This window comes from Trachypithecus francoisi, unplaced genomic scaffold, assembly GCF_009764315.1.
Source record: "Trachypithecus francoisi isolate TF-2019V2 unplaced genomic scaffold, Tfra_2.0 Lachesis_group1, whole genome shotgun sequence".
Taxonomy (NCBI): domain Eukaryota; kingdom Metazoa; phylum Chordata; class Mammalia; order Primates; family Cercopithecidae; genus Trachypithecus; species Trachypithecus francoisi.
This window is the reverse complement of record NW_022681454.1, coordinates 180,422,440-180,438,258: the sequence shown is the minus strand read 5'-3', so window position 1 is coordinate 180,438,258 and position 15,819 is coordinate 180,422,440. Positions and strand designations below refer to the sequence as shown.

The 15,819-nt window shown below is 42.5% G+C and overlaps 1 protein-coding gene across 5 annotated transcripts in view; it reads left to right on the top strand.

The window, feature by feature from the left end:
- The window catches only part of FAT1 (FAT atypical cadherin 1), a 140,853-nt gene that overhangs the window by 93,916 nt on the left and 31,118 nt on the right, over positions 1 to 15,819 (top strand). For all 5 annotated transcript variants that reach the window (XR_004438251.1, XM_033215936.1, XM_033215935.1 and 2 more), the window contains exons 7-10: positions 1,260 to 1,399; positions 5,808 to 6,083; positions 6,206 to 6,416; positions 11,686 to 15,753. Coding sequence is in view for 4 of the 5 variants with exons in the window: in XM_033215936.1 (XP_033071827.1) it covers positions 1,260 to 1,399; positions 5,808 to 6,083; positions 6,206 to 6,416; positions 11,686 to 15,753 (4,695 nt within the window). In the remaining variant the exon portion in view is untranslated. The remainder of the gene's footprint in view (positions 1 to 1,259; positions 1,400 to 5,807; positions 6,084 to 6,205; positions 6,417 to 11,685; positions 15,754 to 15,819) is intronic.

The following is a 15,819-nucleotide window of genomic DNA, read 5'->3' as shown; positions in this document are numbered from 1 at the left end:
TATGAAATCCATGTCATCAACACCTATGAAACCGTTGCGGCATCCTTTTAAGGGAAGGGGAAAAAGAGACTATTTTCATAGTTAACGATACTCAAAATCGTTTGTTTGCTTTCTGTTAACTGTTATCACATTTCCAGATGGCCAGGCTGCTGCTGTGCAGTACCTGAGCCCGCTGTGTACCTTGCTGTGCTTGGGCCTGGTTTGATTGATTGCTCTTGTTCTGTGCTTGCTTTCCATGCGCGCTTGCTGCTTTTTGGCTGTGCCAGGAGACACGCTTGCTAGAGACGTTTTTTACATCTTTCAGATGACTTGTGACCCGAACTGTCCAGCAGAAGGTATCTGCTGAGATCACATAATTTGCCTCAGATTATGAGATCTAAAGTAAAAGCCTTGTTTTTTTTTTTTAACTTTTTTATTTCCAATGACTATCTTCCATTGCTGTTTTTTTTTTCTTTTTCCGTAGTGTGCGCATGGTCACCCATCCCATTCGCCAGCGTGTTGACACGTGATGCTCACCTTGCTCTGTGGTTTTAGGTTTCTCTTAAGATCTCGTGTGTGTTGTTTTGTTTCTTGGTTAGATTTAGTCGTAGAATTTCACCATGACATTAAGCCTCTGTTTTCATCCCATTTCATTTTATATCTAGCTCAATGGATTTGAAAAGAGAGTTTTATCAAAAATACTTGGATAATATTAGTAGGATAGAAATTTTGTTTCATTAGGCTTTGTGTTTGTCAAAAATGAGAAAAAAATATTTTCAAATACTTCATAGTAGCCAGGACTAATTGAAGTTAACTACCACTATTTTTTTTTAGAGTTAACATTGATTTTTAATAGCTATTTTATTAGGCCAATTTGCTCAAAGTATCAGAAGGTTTTCTTAGTAAGTAAACTTTTAAATGGCCCAGTAATGGTTCGTATAACTACTAAGATACAGATTGAAGAGAAATTCAGAACCCCTGAAAAAGCACATTGAAAGTAACCCATTGGCAGTATTAGCAATGTCTTTGTTTTCAGACTTGCTTTCTTGCTTTCTTTCCTTCGGTTAGTTGCTTCCTGGACAATTAGGGTTCACTTTGCCGTAACAAGCATTGTCTTTCTAATTGGCCACTCTTGTCTTTCAAAATGCTCCTCCTTGGAAACTCTTTGCTAGTATATTAGAAGTTTTTTTCAGTGCCATTAAGTATTAGAAAGCCACAAAATAAACTACAGAGTGTTATCCTGTGACTGTTTTTACTTTTCTTGTCCCAATTTAAACTAGGTGGCAACTACGACAGTCACTTCGATGTGGACAAGGGAACTGGAACCATCATTGTTGCCAAACCTCTTGATGCAGAACAGAGGTCAAACTACAACCTCACAGTCGAGGCCACAGATGGAGCCACCACTCTCCTCACTCAGGTCAGTGCATTACTGATGATGCGGTTGTCAGCGGAGGATGGAGATAACATTCGGACTTGGGGAGTCCACAGGAAATATGAGCTGTGGATTCTGCCCTGTGAGGGTCTCAAATCAGAAGAGTGTGTGTGTTGGTATAGTTTACACACATGCACACTAAGAATTTTTATTTAGGGAAAGAAAATTCCATATCCCGATTTAGGTTTTGCATATAATTAAGCACTTTTGAGAATTTTGAGAAAAGACTTCAAAAACAAAACCAGACCAATGTTATACCATCAAAATCTTGGAATTTTATACTCATTTTAAACTATATTAACATAAAGTACGTCACTATTGAGAATGAATTGTTTAAATCAGTTTCAGTAAAACTGGATAAAGTGGTTATCTTCTAAATCACTTTTTTTGTGGATTCCTCCTGGCTATGTAAAATAATTAATAAAATTGTTCTAATCATTCCTTTAACACCTTTATTTGCTCCTATCTGATAATTGAGATGGCCAGATTATGGGGGTTTCACACTGAAGTGTTAAAATCCTGTAAGTTAAATTTAAATTCTCTTCTTTCTTACTACTTTTCTTTGGTTCTCAGTGTGGGCCGTTTGAAGTATACAGAAGGAATATTCCTAGAGAGAAGAATCATCGTGAGGTTTCAGGAGCAAGCAGAGTGTCATTCACTCATTTCTTTAACAAGTATTTGTTGAATACTTGTTACATGCCAGGTACCATTCTGGAAGGTGAATAGTAGGAAACAATCTTGCCTTCTTGGAGCTTACACTAGGATGGCAGAAGCTAAAGGCGTATTTATAACCTACTGTGGCCTAAATGAAAAAGAAAGTTAAATGTCAGAGAACAAGATGCTTCTGAGTTTCAGTTTTCTAGCATTAGATTATACTGTTTTAAATCCTAAGCAAGACACATCATCTGCTAAGTCATTGAGCTGCATTAAAAGATAAAAATTATCGTCTATGATGTCTTTTCGATTAATAAATGGGTAGATAATTTAAAGCCATTTACAAAAATATTTCTCTAAATGCTTGTGATTTTTAGTGTATATAAAATTGATATATGTATGCTGTATGCTTTTGGGGTCATTTTGAGATTGTCTTGTAAAAGTTCTAGTATGGTGTGAAAATTTCAATTTAGTTGGTAGCTGTTCTCATTCTAGAAAAAAGCAAAATCTATTGATTTTCTCTCTTTAAACATAAGCCCTTGTAAAATTTTAGAGCACAAAAATGAGAATAAAAACATCATAAATTATAATAAATCTAACAGGATAATTCTGAGAGAAGGATGTAAGGGGCATAACTGTAGACCAGTTCACAGAATCGACTACCCAGAAATCTAACAAAAGGAGCTTCATAAACAGTGGAGATGGCTCTTTGCCAAGCATTCTCATTACTAAAGGCAACACCTCTATGAATAATGAACAGTGCAACTCTTTCCCAATAATTGTATTTTTAATTGTGCAGTTAAAAGTTTAGCATGAAGTATGATGTGTATCGACTAAAATTCCTATGAAACCCAGGAAAGAGAGTCTAGTTTTCTTTCTTGGGAACACAGAATATCTTAAATTTCATTGTTTCAGAAGTATAAAGATACTTCTGTAACTTATTTTGGGCCATTGTCATAGGCTCTAGATGCTATCCTAATCGCTGGCAGGGAAAGGCAGTCGGACTGTAGGAGAACGGTGAGCCCAGGTTGACCTGTTAAGGTGTGGGACAAAGGGAATGATTTGTGTTTAGATTATTTTTCCTCTTGAGCTGAGAACCTGGAAATACGAGTTTGGGCGGGAGCAGGTGGAGCGGGGCAGCAGCTGCCACCTGGAGAAGAGCACAGGACTCAGCTGGGCAGTGAGAAGCACCAGGATACAGCGGGGATGGATTGAAGAGCAGAGGAATTAGCTGGGCGGTGAGACGCTAGGATACCGCGGGGATGGATTGGGGCTTGGAAGTAACACTCAAAAATCAACAGAGCAGCCATTGTGTCTCCAGGTCAGGGGCAGCAGACGCCGATTTGAGAAGGTTTAGGTGAGCGTTGGTGGGTCAAGCAGGCAGCCTCCAGCAGAGGTGGGCGGCAGGATGGTGGGAGAATTGCCAGTGCCCTGCGGAAACAGAAACAGCTCTTCTCCCGGCTTTCCTGTCCTGCGTGTGTGGCTTAGGATGCTGACCGCTATTGATTCCAGTCACTTGGCTTTCTCTTGTATCTCCAGGTAACTTACCAAATCCAGTTACCTTTTTTTTTTCTTTCATTCAAACAGCTTTGCTTTCATATCTTCTTTCACTTTCTCTCGAGCATCAGCATCATGGCCTGTGGAGCAGCTCGCTTGGTTGGAATCCCGGCTCCACCTCTTGTACTCCTTTCCACGGGCAAATAGCTGTAACTCTCTGTGCGTCCATGTTCTCACCTGGAAAGTGGGGGTGGTGGCAATCATCCTCTTGGAGGTGTTAGGAAGGTTGATGAGATGACCCGCAGGGCGCCTGTTCTTCACTCTCTCAGAGCCTGTCACCCAGTAAGCACTCAGAAAACCATCGTTTTGTTGCACATCAGCTCGGGTTTGGGCTCTCGTCCCACTGACACTCAGTTCACCTTCCAGTCGCCGTTCTTCATCCCTGCCGCTCATCTTGGAAGTGAGTTTCCTCTGAGCAAAAGGAGCTGTGTAATCCTCCCACGTCAGTTCTGGAGTCGAGGCTTGCGTATTTGATTCTGCCTTCTTCTTGCTCCTTTACTGTATCATCCCTGAGTTCCAAGTCCTCTCCAACCTCTAAAAGGCAGGATGTTCCATCCCACTGCTTGCCTTCATGTCTTTGACGCAGCCCTTCCTCATACTTACTCACCTGCCAACCAAAACTACATCCAAGAAAGCGTTATCTCCCTCTTAAAAGAGCTTTCTGAACATCTCAGCCAGTCTCCAGACTCTTAAAAACTTACTTGATAGTATGTGAGACATGGTTAGGCTGTGCATGTACAGAACATTGCCTGGTGAGCCTGGTAGCTCTATGAGGGCAGGGACTATTGCATGCTGATTTCACGCCCACTGTGTTATGTAGGCAAGCATTGGGCATGGAAATGCACGATCAGTGTATTTCAATTGAATTTTGCTTTTACTTTCAGTTCCTTCTACTTAACAATAGTTGAGCTTGGAGCAGGATTAAACTTCTCTGCCCAGTACCCAATACATGGGAAAAATAATTTTTAAATGTATAGTGGAAATTAATATATAATCTAATTTATGGTAATTGCCTTTATAGTCATCCCTTCTGGATCATCATTGACCTGTAAAAGTGAGGCATCTGTAGTTTTAAAGGTTTACACAGCTTTCACATGAAACTTTTCCATGGTTTGGTGGATGCATTTAGAATTCATACAAAATGTCATGTTATGTTTTATTTAACTAAAACATCCTTGCTGTTTTGGTCTTCTGTGAGAACACTGATGTAGCCCTCACAGAGGGCCTCTCTGTTCATGGCCTTCTCCGTGTGGTGGACAGCTCTGCCTGGGACTCTGGTCTCCTGTGCTGCCTGGACCAGCAGATCCCTTTGTTCTGTATGCCCCGTCAAGCACAGTTTTCTTCTTCGTAAACTCTAAACCGTGTTTTGTAATTGGCAGTGATTTCTGCTGTGCCAAATCCATAGGTTTTTTCATTATGAAAATTAATCCTCTTACTGTCAAAGTTTTGTTTGTTTCTAATTTAGCTTAGTACCAAGTTTCTTAACATTAGCTTTTTTTCCTCCAAAGGTTTTTACTTAATGTAGACACAATTAAGAGAGTTTAGTTTTTCAGTCTATTGACTAAATTGCTTTTAGGGAGTAAATGTATTTACTGCATACATGTAGGTTTATGATTACAGAAATACGGTGATTTCTACACACATTTCTTATTTTTTCTTTTTACATATTAAAAAAACCTGTGATCTAGGGCTTGGGATGTCAACAATGAGAATGAGAAACTGAGGTAGTGTGATCATCTGTCTTACACACCTCAGTAGATTGGTAGTTGCAGATTCCAATCTAATATAAGAAATTCGTCTTCTATAAATCCTGGTAAAGTAAATTGTTATCTGTACATGAGTAATCTACAGATACCTTCTCTGTGGAGGCGTAAGAGAAGTTATGCCCACATATAAAGACGTGGCAAGTGTGAAAAATATACACATTTTGTCTTCAGAATTAGTTATAAGAATTCAGAACGGTCATCATTATCTTACTCATATTTAGATAAGTAATATACCAGTGAGAAGTATTGTAAGACATGTGTGATTGTGGGTTTTCTATTGCCTTTCTCCTATTTGTATTTTATTTTGCCACAGTGTCATTCTTTCAAGGTACTTGACTTTTGTTCATGGTTCTTTAAGTATTAAAACATCATCATTGGACATATTATTGTGCGAGCCATTTTGTCATCCATTACAGGTATTCATCAAAGTAATAGACACAAATGACCATCGTCCTCAGTTTTCTACATCGAAGTATGAAGTTGTTATTCCTGAAGATACGGCGCCAGAAACAGAAATTCTGCGCATCAGTGCCGTGGATCGGGATGAGAAAAACCGGCTGATCTACACTCTGCAGGGCAGCAGAGATCCACTGAGTCTCAAGAAATTTCGTCTTGATCCTGCAACCGGCTCTCTCTGTACTTCTGAGAAACTCGATCATGAAGCCGTGCACCAGCACACCCTCACGGTCATGGTAGGCGCTCTGCCCGCTCTCCTCCCACCATTCGGTCCTGAGGCCTTTGTGTGATTAACGGTGATTTCTAATGAGTTATAAGAAAAACACCAATGGGACTGATAATGTGCCGACTCTTTTAGGTACGAGATCAAGATGTGCCTGTAAAACGCAACTTTGCAAGGATTGTGGTCAACGTCAGCGACACGAACGACCATGCCCCGTGGTTCACCACTTCCTCCTACAAAGGGCGGGTGTATGAATCGGCGGCCGTCGGCTCAGTTGTGTTGCAGGTGACAGCTCTGGACAAGGACAAAGGGAGAAATGCTGAAGTGCTGTACTCGATTGAGTCAGGTATTTTGGAGCATTCAGTGGCATTTTAAATTTGCAGTTGTTAAAAGTCTGTTTCTACTTTTCCAATATCAGTTCTGGGTATTGAAGCATTTCTGTGTATCTGCCACAATTGCTTAAATTGATCTCTAGATACAATTTTGCATATTAGGAGAAAGAGGATTTTTTTTTAATTTTTTTATTTTTATTTTATTTTTTTTTGAGACGGAGTCTTGCTCTGTGGCCCAGGCTGGAGTGCAGTGGCTGGATCTCAGCTCACTCCAAGCTCCGCCTCCCGGGTTCCCACCATTCTCCTGCCCCAGCCTCCCGAGTAGCTGGGACTACAGGCGCCCGCCACCTCGCCCGGCTAGTTTTTTGTATTTTTTAGTAGAGACGGGGTTTCACCGTGTTAGCCAGGATGGTCTCGATCTCCTGACCTTGTGATCCGCCCGTCTCAGCCTCCCAAAGTGCTGGGATTACAGGCTTGAGCCACCGCACCCGGCGGAGAAAGAGGATTTTTTTTATTTTTATTTTTTATTTTGTAACTTTTAGCCCATCAGGCAGTTTGGGGAAGTTCTGGGGGATTCCGTGTTGGCCAGTTCAAGCCTCTGAGAAGGCCCACAGTATAGGAAACGTGATTTGACCAAGTCAGTATTTCTGAAATTATTTTAACCACACTTTCTTCTATAATATTGGTTAAACACACTTAGGAAGATACTTGCCTGGTAATTTAGCGTTGTACTTTTTTGTCAGCGAGGATTTTCTCTTCAGCAGAGCAGGAAGCTCCATATCAGTGCTGACTCATCTCACAGTAATTGACTCAAACCTCAGGAAGAGGTGCCTGCCCCTCCCTCCCCTTCCACAGTTACCTGGATTTTTGCCCCTTGCCTTTAACAGGTGAATTTCCCTCATGCAACTGGGTTGAGTACTAGACCCCAGAGCTGGGGCCTGCTGGGGTGGGGCTTGAGGCAGCAAGGGCAGAAAAAAAAACGCTGGAGCTGTGGGCCTGGACGGTTCCGGGACCCAGAGGCCAAGAGATCCAGAGTCGGTTTATCCAGGGGGATCACCAGGAAGCAATCCTGGCATAGCAGGATGTTTTTGGTCTGTTTTCTGCTACCATTCCCTCATTCATTCATTCATTCATTCATTCCGTGGGCTGATGAAGCTCACTTTATGTGCCAGGTGCTGTGTTGGGAGCATTCATCCTTGGGCATGGTAGGTAAGGGGTTGCCACTGGGTCCACAATGCGTGTCTTGTAAAAGTTCCACCCCAGTGGAAACGGTTCTGTACAGTCAGAGGTCACATTGCTTTAGGACTTCGTGCTCATGCCAGATCCTCTGAAAGTGATGAAATGTTGAGAAGACAGTTGACAGTTTTCCGTTTTCTTCAGCGCCATTGTTAGTACGAGAAATATAGTCCCTTTCAGTCTTCTTTGTAATGAGTTTAGAGAATTAAAATCTTCCATTAAACTTGTGTTTTTTTTCCTAAGTCTGTAGCTCTGCATACTTAGAAATTGTGTCTCCTAGGCATTGGACTTGTTACAGGCACAGATTAACTATAGATCAGGTAATCAGAATTGGGGGAAATGGAGAGTAATTTTAAAAAACTTACTGATGTGTTCTAAGTGGTTAAACTATGTTTATTTAACATACTTGAAATTTCATTTGTTTCCCTTAAAACAACCAAATTGAGTTCATTAGTCACAAATAAGATCTCATACACTGCCTGTGACTGCAGTGTTAAAATACAGTGTAGTTAGTGCCTTGAATAAAGAAGACGTTTTTTTTCCACTGGTTCAGAAATTTGCAGTTAGAAAAACAGTGCATTCCATTTGTGCATGCCTGAGTACTTCAATAAAGTAATTCTGCCATAGACAAACTGACTGGGTTTATGTAGGAGAAAACGTTAAACTTCCCCTTAGCTTTCACTGAATTTTCAACAACTGGGTGGTTAAAATGTGATTGTTGGTGTCTGAGTAAAAGCATGTGCATTCTTTGAATGCTTCTAATGACTGATAGGGTTAGGAATCTGGCATTCTGAGAATGGAAGTCCCTCCTCAATGAATAGATAATACCAGTGGCCTCTTCTGGCATAGAATTAGGGCTTTTAAGAAGCTATTTTTATAGTTTTGGTAATATAAAAATTATGCTCAGCAGTTACTTTGTAGGAGACCACTGCCATTAACATGCAGTAGAGTTTTGTGGAGGGTGTGTGGGCGTATGCTGGGGAGGGAGGAGGTGGACATCTGTTGGAACAGTACAAACTATGAAATGTTCATACAAATGCCTTTCATTTAAGTTTATTCATATTTACCTGCTTCTCATTTGTGTCAGATTACATTTAAAGTTCAAAAAGACTAGTTACAAATTCAGGACATAACACTGCATCTTTAACTAGCAGTGATTAATTGAGTAAAAGGTTTGGTCTGCTTAGGAGTCTTCAGGGAAAAAGGAATTAATCAGGAGATATTTTCAGTAACATTGAGGTTATATGCTAGAGACATGGCAGTGCCATACTCTGGTCTGTGTGGTGTTTTCTTCTTACGTCTTTTTTAAGAAGTAGATTATTAGAGCACTACTTCTAAACCATTTTAATACCTGGAAATAGAAGACACTCCATAAGTAAATATGCTTATTGATTAGAATTGGTTTTCTTCACCAAACTTAAGTTCAATATAATTGCCTCTAGAGTCAACAGAGGGTGCCACTCTGCCAGTCAGTGGGCTCCAGATGAACATCCAGAGTGTGTCCACAGGGGAAGAAACAGACTCCCCTTCACAGTTCTGTGTAATACACTTAATAGCTTAGGAGCAAAAATTAGCCTGTTCGTCTAGTTAATTGCCCTGTTCCCATACAGGGAACAATTCAAAGTTGTTTAAAAATCACTCATATTGTAGCTAAAGCCAGTGTATAAACCCCCAGCCTCGTACAGACCTTTTCTGCCACCTTAGGAAGTCGTTGACCACCCCCCGTGCACCTCAGCGTCTCTGAAGGTACCTGTTGTGAGGCCAGGCAGGGGCACTTCCTGCCCCTCAGCAGCCCTCATGGTTTCTTCATGTAAACATGATGCTGCATTCCCGTCTGCAAATCTGATGACTTCTGCCTTCATCTGTATGTATGTGGGATCCATCTGTCACATGACGAGCGGGGTTCCTGTTTCACCTTGTTATCAGCAACATGCTCCAAGCTATGTTCATCAGAGTCACGATGCCCCAGATCATGAAAGATGTTTCTGAACCTTGCATGGCCGATAAAGAGCAAGGTTGTGATCCATGCTGCAAAGAAAACACAGGGCGATGAGACAGAAACAGCAAGAATACAGGAGAGGATGCGTCAAACACTGGGGCTCTGAGATGAGTGTGCTCTCCTGATTGAGGACAAAGAGAATGCCCGCTTGGCTGGAGGGCAGGGAGCAAGTTTTGCAGAAAGCAGTGTGTTCTAGCATCACCAGCCTCCTCCCCAGCAGAGAGTCTGTTCATTCCTCCACTCAAGGCCTTGCGTATCTGAAGCTTCATTGGCAAGATAAGATTATCCTGTACAAAGTAAGAGAGAAATGGATATAGAAGAATGAATATAAAATATGGTAGGTCAGCTGGTGAGTACAGACATAGGGAAGTCTGAGGGGTGGGGATGAAGAGTCACCATGGTTGCCCCAGTCTCCTGGGTTAGGCCAGGCAGTCAGTCACAGTTTTAGACAGTGAGGATGATGTACAGATGGGATGAGAAAAGGATCGTGGAGTTCTGACGACAGCTGAAAATGCAATCAGGAAGGACCTGGGGTCACTGACTCATAAATACAGACAGGCCGGAAATGAGTGTCTCAACAGCCTGGCAGAGGCAGCAGGGCCCAGTCCTCGGCCAGGGTTCAGCTCATCAGAGCATCAGGACCTAAAGAAAGCCTGGGCCTCCGCCCTGTTGCAGACTGAGGCGCTGCCTTGGGGCCTGGATGCAGAGCCGGTAAGACTTAATGAAAGCCAGGCTGGATCTGCCCTCCAAAAAATGGCCGTGGGTTTTTGGAAGATGTATTAAAGGAAGGAAATAAAGACGGTAGAGGAAGTGTTTACTGTTAATGATGTGGAGAAAGAAGTGCTTGGTTAATCCCCTGGTCTGCAGCTCACACGAAGTAGTTCTGGTCTGTGAAATGCCACACTCGTGGCAAACCCAGAGCAAGAGTCTGAGAAAGCAGTTAAGTGGCAAGTGAGCTTTGTTTTGGGTAAGTGTAATAGTCCATTTGGGGAAAATAAATTCTGTGCTGTGACGAGGATGGTGAATTCTGGAGGTTTGTTTATGAAACAGAAAAAGGATGGAGGGCTCGTGGATGGATTAAACCTGAGAGCCTGCAATGCTGCCCTGATTTATCCAAAAGGGCTGTAGAGAACTGCTCATCTCTTTGAAGATTCAGTCGATGATATGAAATTATAGAATATTCTGGAGCTGTGGTTGCAGCTAAAGATACATATAGTATAGCCTGAGAAGGTCCAAAGGAAAGGAGGTGAGACACGATCTTCAAGCAGCCTCTCAGCTGCAGCACTGCTGACATTTGGAACCACATAGTTTTTGTTGTGCAGGGCTGCCCTGTGCAGTGTAGGGTGCTTAACAACATCCCTGGTCTCCACCCACGAGACGCCGGGAGCACCCTCTTCCGACCAGTAGTGACAGCCAAAAATGTCTGCAGGCATTACCAGATGTCTCCTTGGGAGCAGAATCGCCCCCAGTGGAAGATCACTGACCTAGAGGATAAGTTGACCTGAAAAAGATAAGAAGGGAATGTTGTTGCAGTCTTCAAAACCTATAAAGTGGGACGGGTTGCACACATCTATCCATGGACAATTGTCTCTCGAAGCTTGATGTCAATTTCTTACTGAATCGAAATCTTTTGTAATGAATACACATCTTAAGAATTCTTAAGTCATAACCGTTGAAAATACAAATGTGGTCCAGGAGTGTTTTGAGGGACTCTTGGAAAAGGACTTACTCAACTGCTTTGTGAAAGGATAACCTTGTCTTCCCACCACACATTCCCAGTGCAGCCCAGGGAGGGAGTTTTGCCTTTAAGCGCAGAGGGCTGTTTCTTCTGTTTTTTGTTTTTCATCATTTATGGTCAAAATTCTGTAAAGTATTAGGTGGATAAAAATAAAACAAGTTGAATATTCCATTCCAATGTTGACGTCCCTGAGTTTCTGCTTAATTTCAGAATATAATTTTTGAGGATACCTTTGTTTCTGTTTCTCTAACTACTACTTCTGTTGCTCCTTGTATTTTTATCTAACATGTATTTTTTCCTCTCCTTCCAGGAAACATTGGAAATTCTTTTATGATTGATCCTGTCTTGGGCTCTATTAAAACTGCCAAAGAATTAGATCAAAGTAACCAAGTGGAGTATGATTTAATAATAAAAGCTACAGATAAGGGCAGTCCACCAATGAGTGAAGTAACTTCTGTGCATATCTTCGTCACAGTTGCTGACAACGCCCCTCCAAAGTTTACATCCAAAGACTATTCTGTTGAAATCAGTGAAACTGTCAGCATTGGGAGTTTTGTTGGGATGGTTACAGCCCATAGTCAGTCATCAGTGGTGTATGAAATAAAAGATGGAAATCTAGGTGATGCTTTTGATGTTAATCCACATTCTGGAAGTATCATCACTCAGAAAGCCCTGGACTTTGAAACTTTGCCCGTGTACACATTGATAATACAAGGAACGAACATGGCTGGTTTGTCCACTAATACAACGGTTTCAGTTCAGCTGCAGGATGAGAATGACAACTCGCCAGTTTTTATGCAGGCAGAATATACAGGACTCATTAGTGAGTCAGCCTCGATTAACAGTGTGGTCCTCACAGACAGGAATGTCCCTCTGGTGATTCGAGCAGCTGATGCTGATAAAGACTCCAATGCTTTGCTTGTTTACCACATTGTTGAACCATCTGTACACAAATATTTTGCTATTGATTCTAGCACTGGTGCTATTCATACAGTCCTCAGTCTGGACTATGAAGAAACAAGCATTTTTCACTTCACCGTACAAGTGCATGACATGGGAACCCCACGTTTATTTGCTGAGTATGCAGCTAATGTAACAATACATGTAATTGACATTAACGACTGCCCTCCCGTGTTTGCCAAGCCATTATATGAAGCATCTCTTTTGTTGCCAACATACAAAGGAGTAAAAGTCATCACAGTAAATGCCACAGATGCCGATTCAAGTGCATTCTCACAGTTGATTTACTCCATCACCGAAGGCAACATCGGGGAGAAGTTTTCTGTGGACTACAAGACTGGTGCTCTAACTGTCCAAAACACAACTCAGTTAAGAAGCCGCTACGAGCTCACCGTTAGAGCTTCCGACGGCAGGTTTGCTGGCCTTACCTCTGTCAAAATTAATGTGAAAGAAAGCAAAGAAAGTCACCTAAAGTTTACCCAGGATGTCTACTCTGCAGTAGTGAAAGAAAATTCCACTGAGGCCAAAACGTTAGCTGTCATCACTGCCATTGGGAATCCAATCAATGAGCCTTTGTTTTATCACATCCTCAACCCAGATCGCAGGTTTAAAATAAGCCGCACTTCAGGAGTACTGTCAACCACTGGTATACCCTTCGATCGTGAACAGCAGGAGGCGTTTGATGTGGTTGTGGAAGTGACAGAAGAACATAAGCCTTCCGCAGTGGCCCACGTTGTCGTGAAGGTCATTGTAGAAGACCAAAATGATAATGCACCAGTGTTTGTCAACCTTCCCTACTACGCCGTTGTTAAAGTGGACACTGAGGTGGGCCATGTCATTCGCTATGTCACTGCTGTAGACAGAGACAGTGGCAGAAACGGGGAAGTGCATTACTACCTTAAGGAACATCATGAATACTTTCAAATTGGACCCTTGGGTGAAATTTCACTGAAAAAGCAATTTGAACTTGACACCTTAAATAAAGAGTATCTTGTTACAGTGGTTGCCAAAGATGGAGGGAACCCGGCCTTTTCAGCGGAAGTTATAGTTCCGATCACTGTCATGAATAAAGCCATGCCTGTGTTTGAAAAACCTTTCTACAGTGCAGAGATTGCAGAGAATGTCCAGGTGCACAGCCCTGTGGTCCACGTACAGGCTAACAGCCCGGAAGGCTTGAAAGTGTTCTACAGTCTCACAGACGGAGACCCTTTCAGCCAGTTCACTGTTAACTTCAATACTGGAGTTATCAACGTCATAGCTCCTCTGGACTTTGAGGCCCACCCGGCATATAAACTGAGCATACGCGCAACTGACTCCTTGACGGGCGCTCATGCTGAAGTATTTGTGGACATCATAGTAGAGGACATCAATGATAACCCTCCTGTGTTTGCTCAGCAGTCTTACGCAGCAACCCTGTCTGAGGCATCTGTAATTGGAACATCTGTTGTTCAAGTTAGAGCCACAGATTCTGATTCAGAACCCAATAGAGGAATCTCATACCAGCTGTTTGGGAATCTCAGCAAGAGTCATGATCATTTTCATGTGGACAGCAGCACCGGCCTCATTTCACTGCTCAGAACTCTGGATTACGAGCAGTCCCAGCGGCACACGATTTTTGTGAGGGCTGTTGACAGTGGTATGCCGCCGCTGAGCAGTGATGTGATTGTCACGGTGGACGTTACCGACCTCAATGATAACCCACCACTCTTTGAACAACAGATTTACGAAGCCAGAATTAGCGAGCACGCTCCTCATGGGCATTTCGTGACCTGTGTAAAAGCCTATGATGCAGACAGTTCGGACATCGACAAGTTGCAGTATTCCATTCTGTCCGGCAATGATCATAAACATTTTGTCATTGACAGTGCAACAGGAATTATCACCCTCTCAAACCTTCGCTGGCACACCTTGAAGCCATTTTACAGTCTTAACCTGTCCGTTTCCGATGGCGTTTTTAGAAGTTCCGCCCAGGTTCATGTGACTGTCATTGGAGGCAATTTGCACAGCCCTGCTTTTCTTCAGAACGAATATGAAGTGGAACTAGCTGAAAACGCTCCCCTACATACCCTGGTGATGGAGGTTAAAACGACGGATGGGGATTCTGGTATTTATGGTCACGTCACTTACCATATTGTAAATGACTTTGCCAAAGACAGATTTTACATCAATGAGAGAGGACAGATATTTACTTTGGAAAAACTTGATCGAGAAACCCCAGCGGAGAAAGTGATCTCAGTCCGTTTAATGGCTAAGGACGCTGGAGGCAAAGTTGCTTTCTGCACTGTGAACGTCATCCTCACAGATGACAATGACAATGCACCACAATTTCGGGCGACCAAATACGAAGTGAATATCGGATCCAGTGCTGCTAAAGGGACTTCAGTCATTAAAGTTCTCGCGAGTGACGCCGATGAGGGCTCCAATGCCGATGTCACCTATGCCATTGAAGCAGACTCTGAAAGCGTAAAAGAGAATTTGGAAATTAACAGACTGTCTGGCGTAATCACTACAAAGGAGAGCCTCATCGGCTTGGAAAATGAGTTCTTCACTTTCTTTGTTAGAGCTGTGGATAATGGGTCTCCATCAAAAGAATCTGTTGTTCCCGTCTATGTCAAAATCCTTCCACCAGAAATGCAGCTTCCAAAATTTTCAGAACCTTTCTATACCTATACAGTGTCGGAGGACGTGCCTATTGGAACAGAAGTAGACCTCATCCGAGCGGAACATAGTGGGACTGTTCTTTACAGCCTGGTCAAAGGGAATACCCCAGAAAGCAATAGGGATGAGTCCTTTGTGATTGACAGACAGAGCGGGAGGCTGAAGCTGGAGAAGAGTCTTGATCATGAGACAACTAAGTGGTATCAGTTTTCCATACTGGCCAGGTGCACTCAAGATGACCGTGAGATGGTGGCTTTTGTAGACGTTAGTATCCAAGTGAAAGATGCAAATGACAACAGCCCCGTCTTTGAATCCAGTCCGTATGAGGCATTCATTGTTGAAAACCTGCCAGGGGGAAGTAGAGTCATTCAGGTCAGGGCATCTGATGCTGACTCAGGAACCAACAGCCAAGTTCTGTATAGCCTGGATCAGTCACAAAGTGTGGAAGTCATTGAATCCTTTGCCATTAACATGGAAACAGGCTGGATTACAACCTTAAAGGCACTTGACCATGAAGAGAGAGACAATTACCAGATTAAAGTGGTTGCATCAGATCACGGTGAAAAGATCCAGCTGTCCTCCACAGCCATTGTGGATGTCACCGTCACCGATGTCAACGATAGTCCACCACGCTTCACGGCCGAGATCTATAAAGGGACTGTGAGTGAGGATGACCCTCCAGGCGGCGTGATTGCTATCTTAAGTACCACAGATGCCGATTCTGAAGAGATCAACAGACAAGTTACATATTTCATAACGGGTAAAAACATTTCAAACAGTTTAATTTAAAATGATTTTTAGAAGCATAAACTATAAGATATGTATT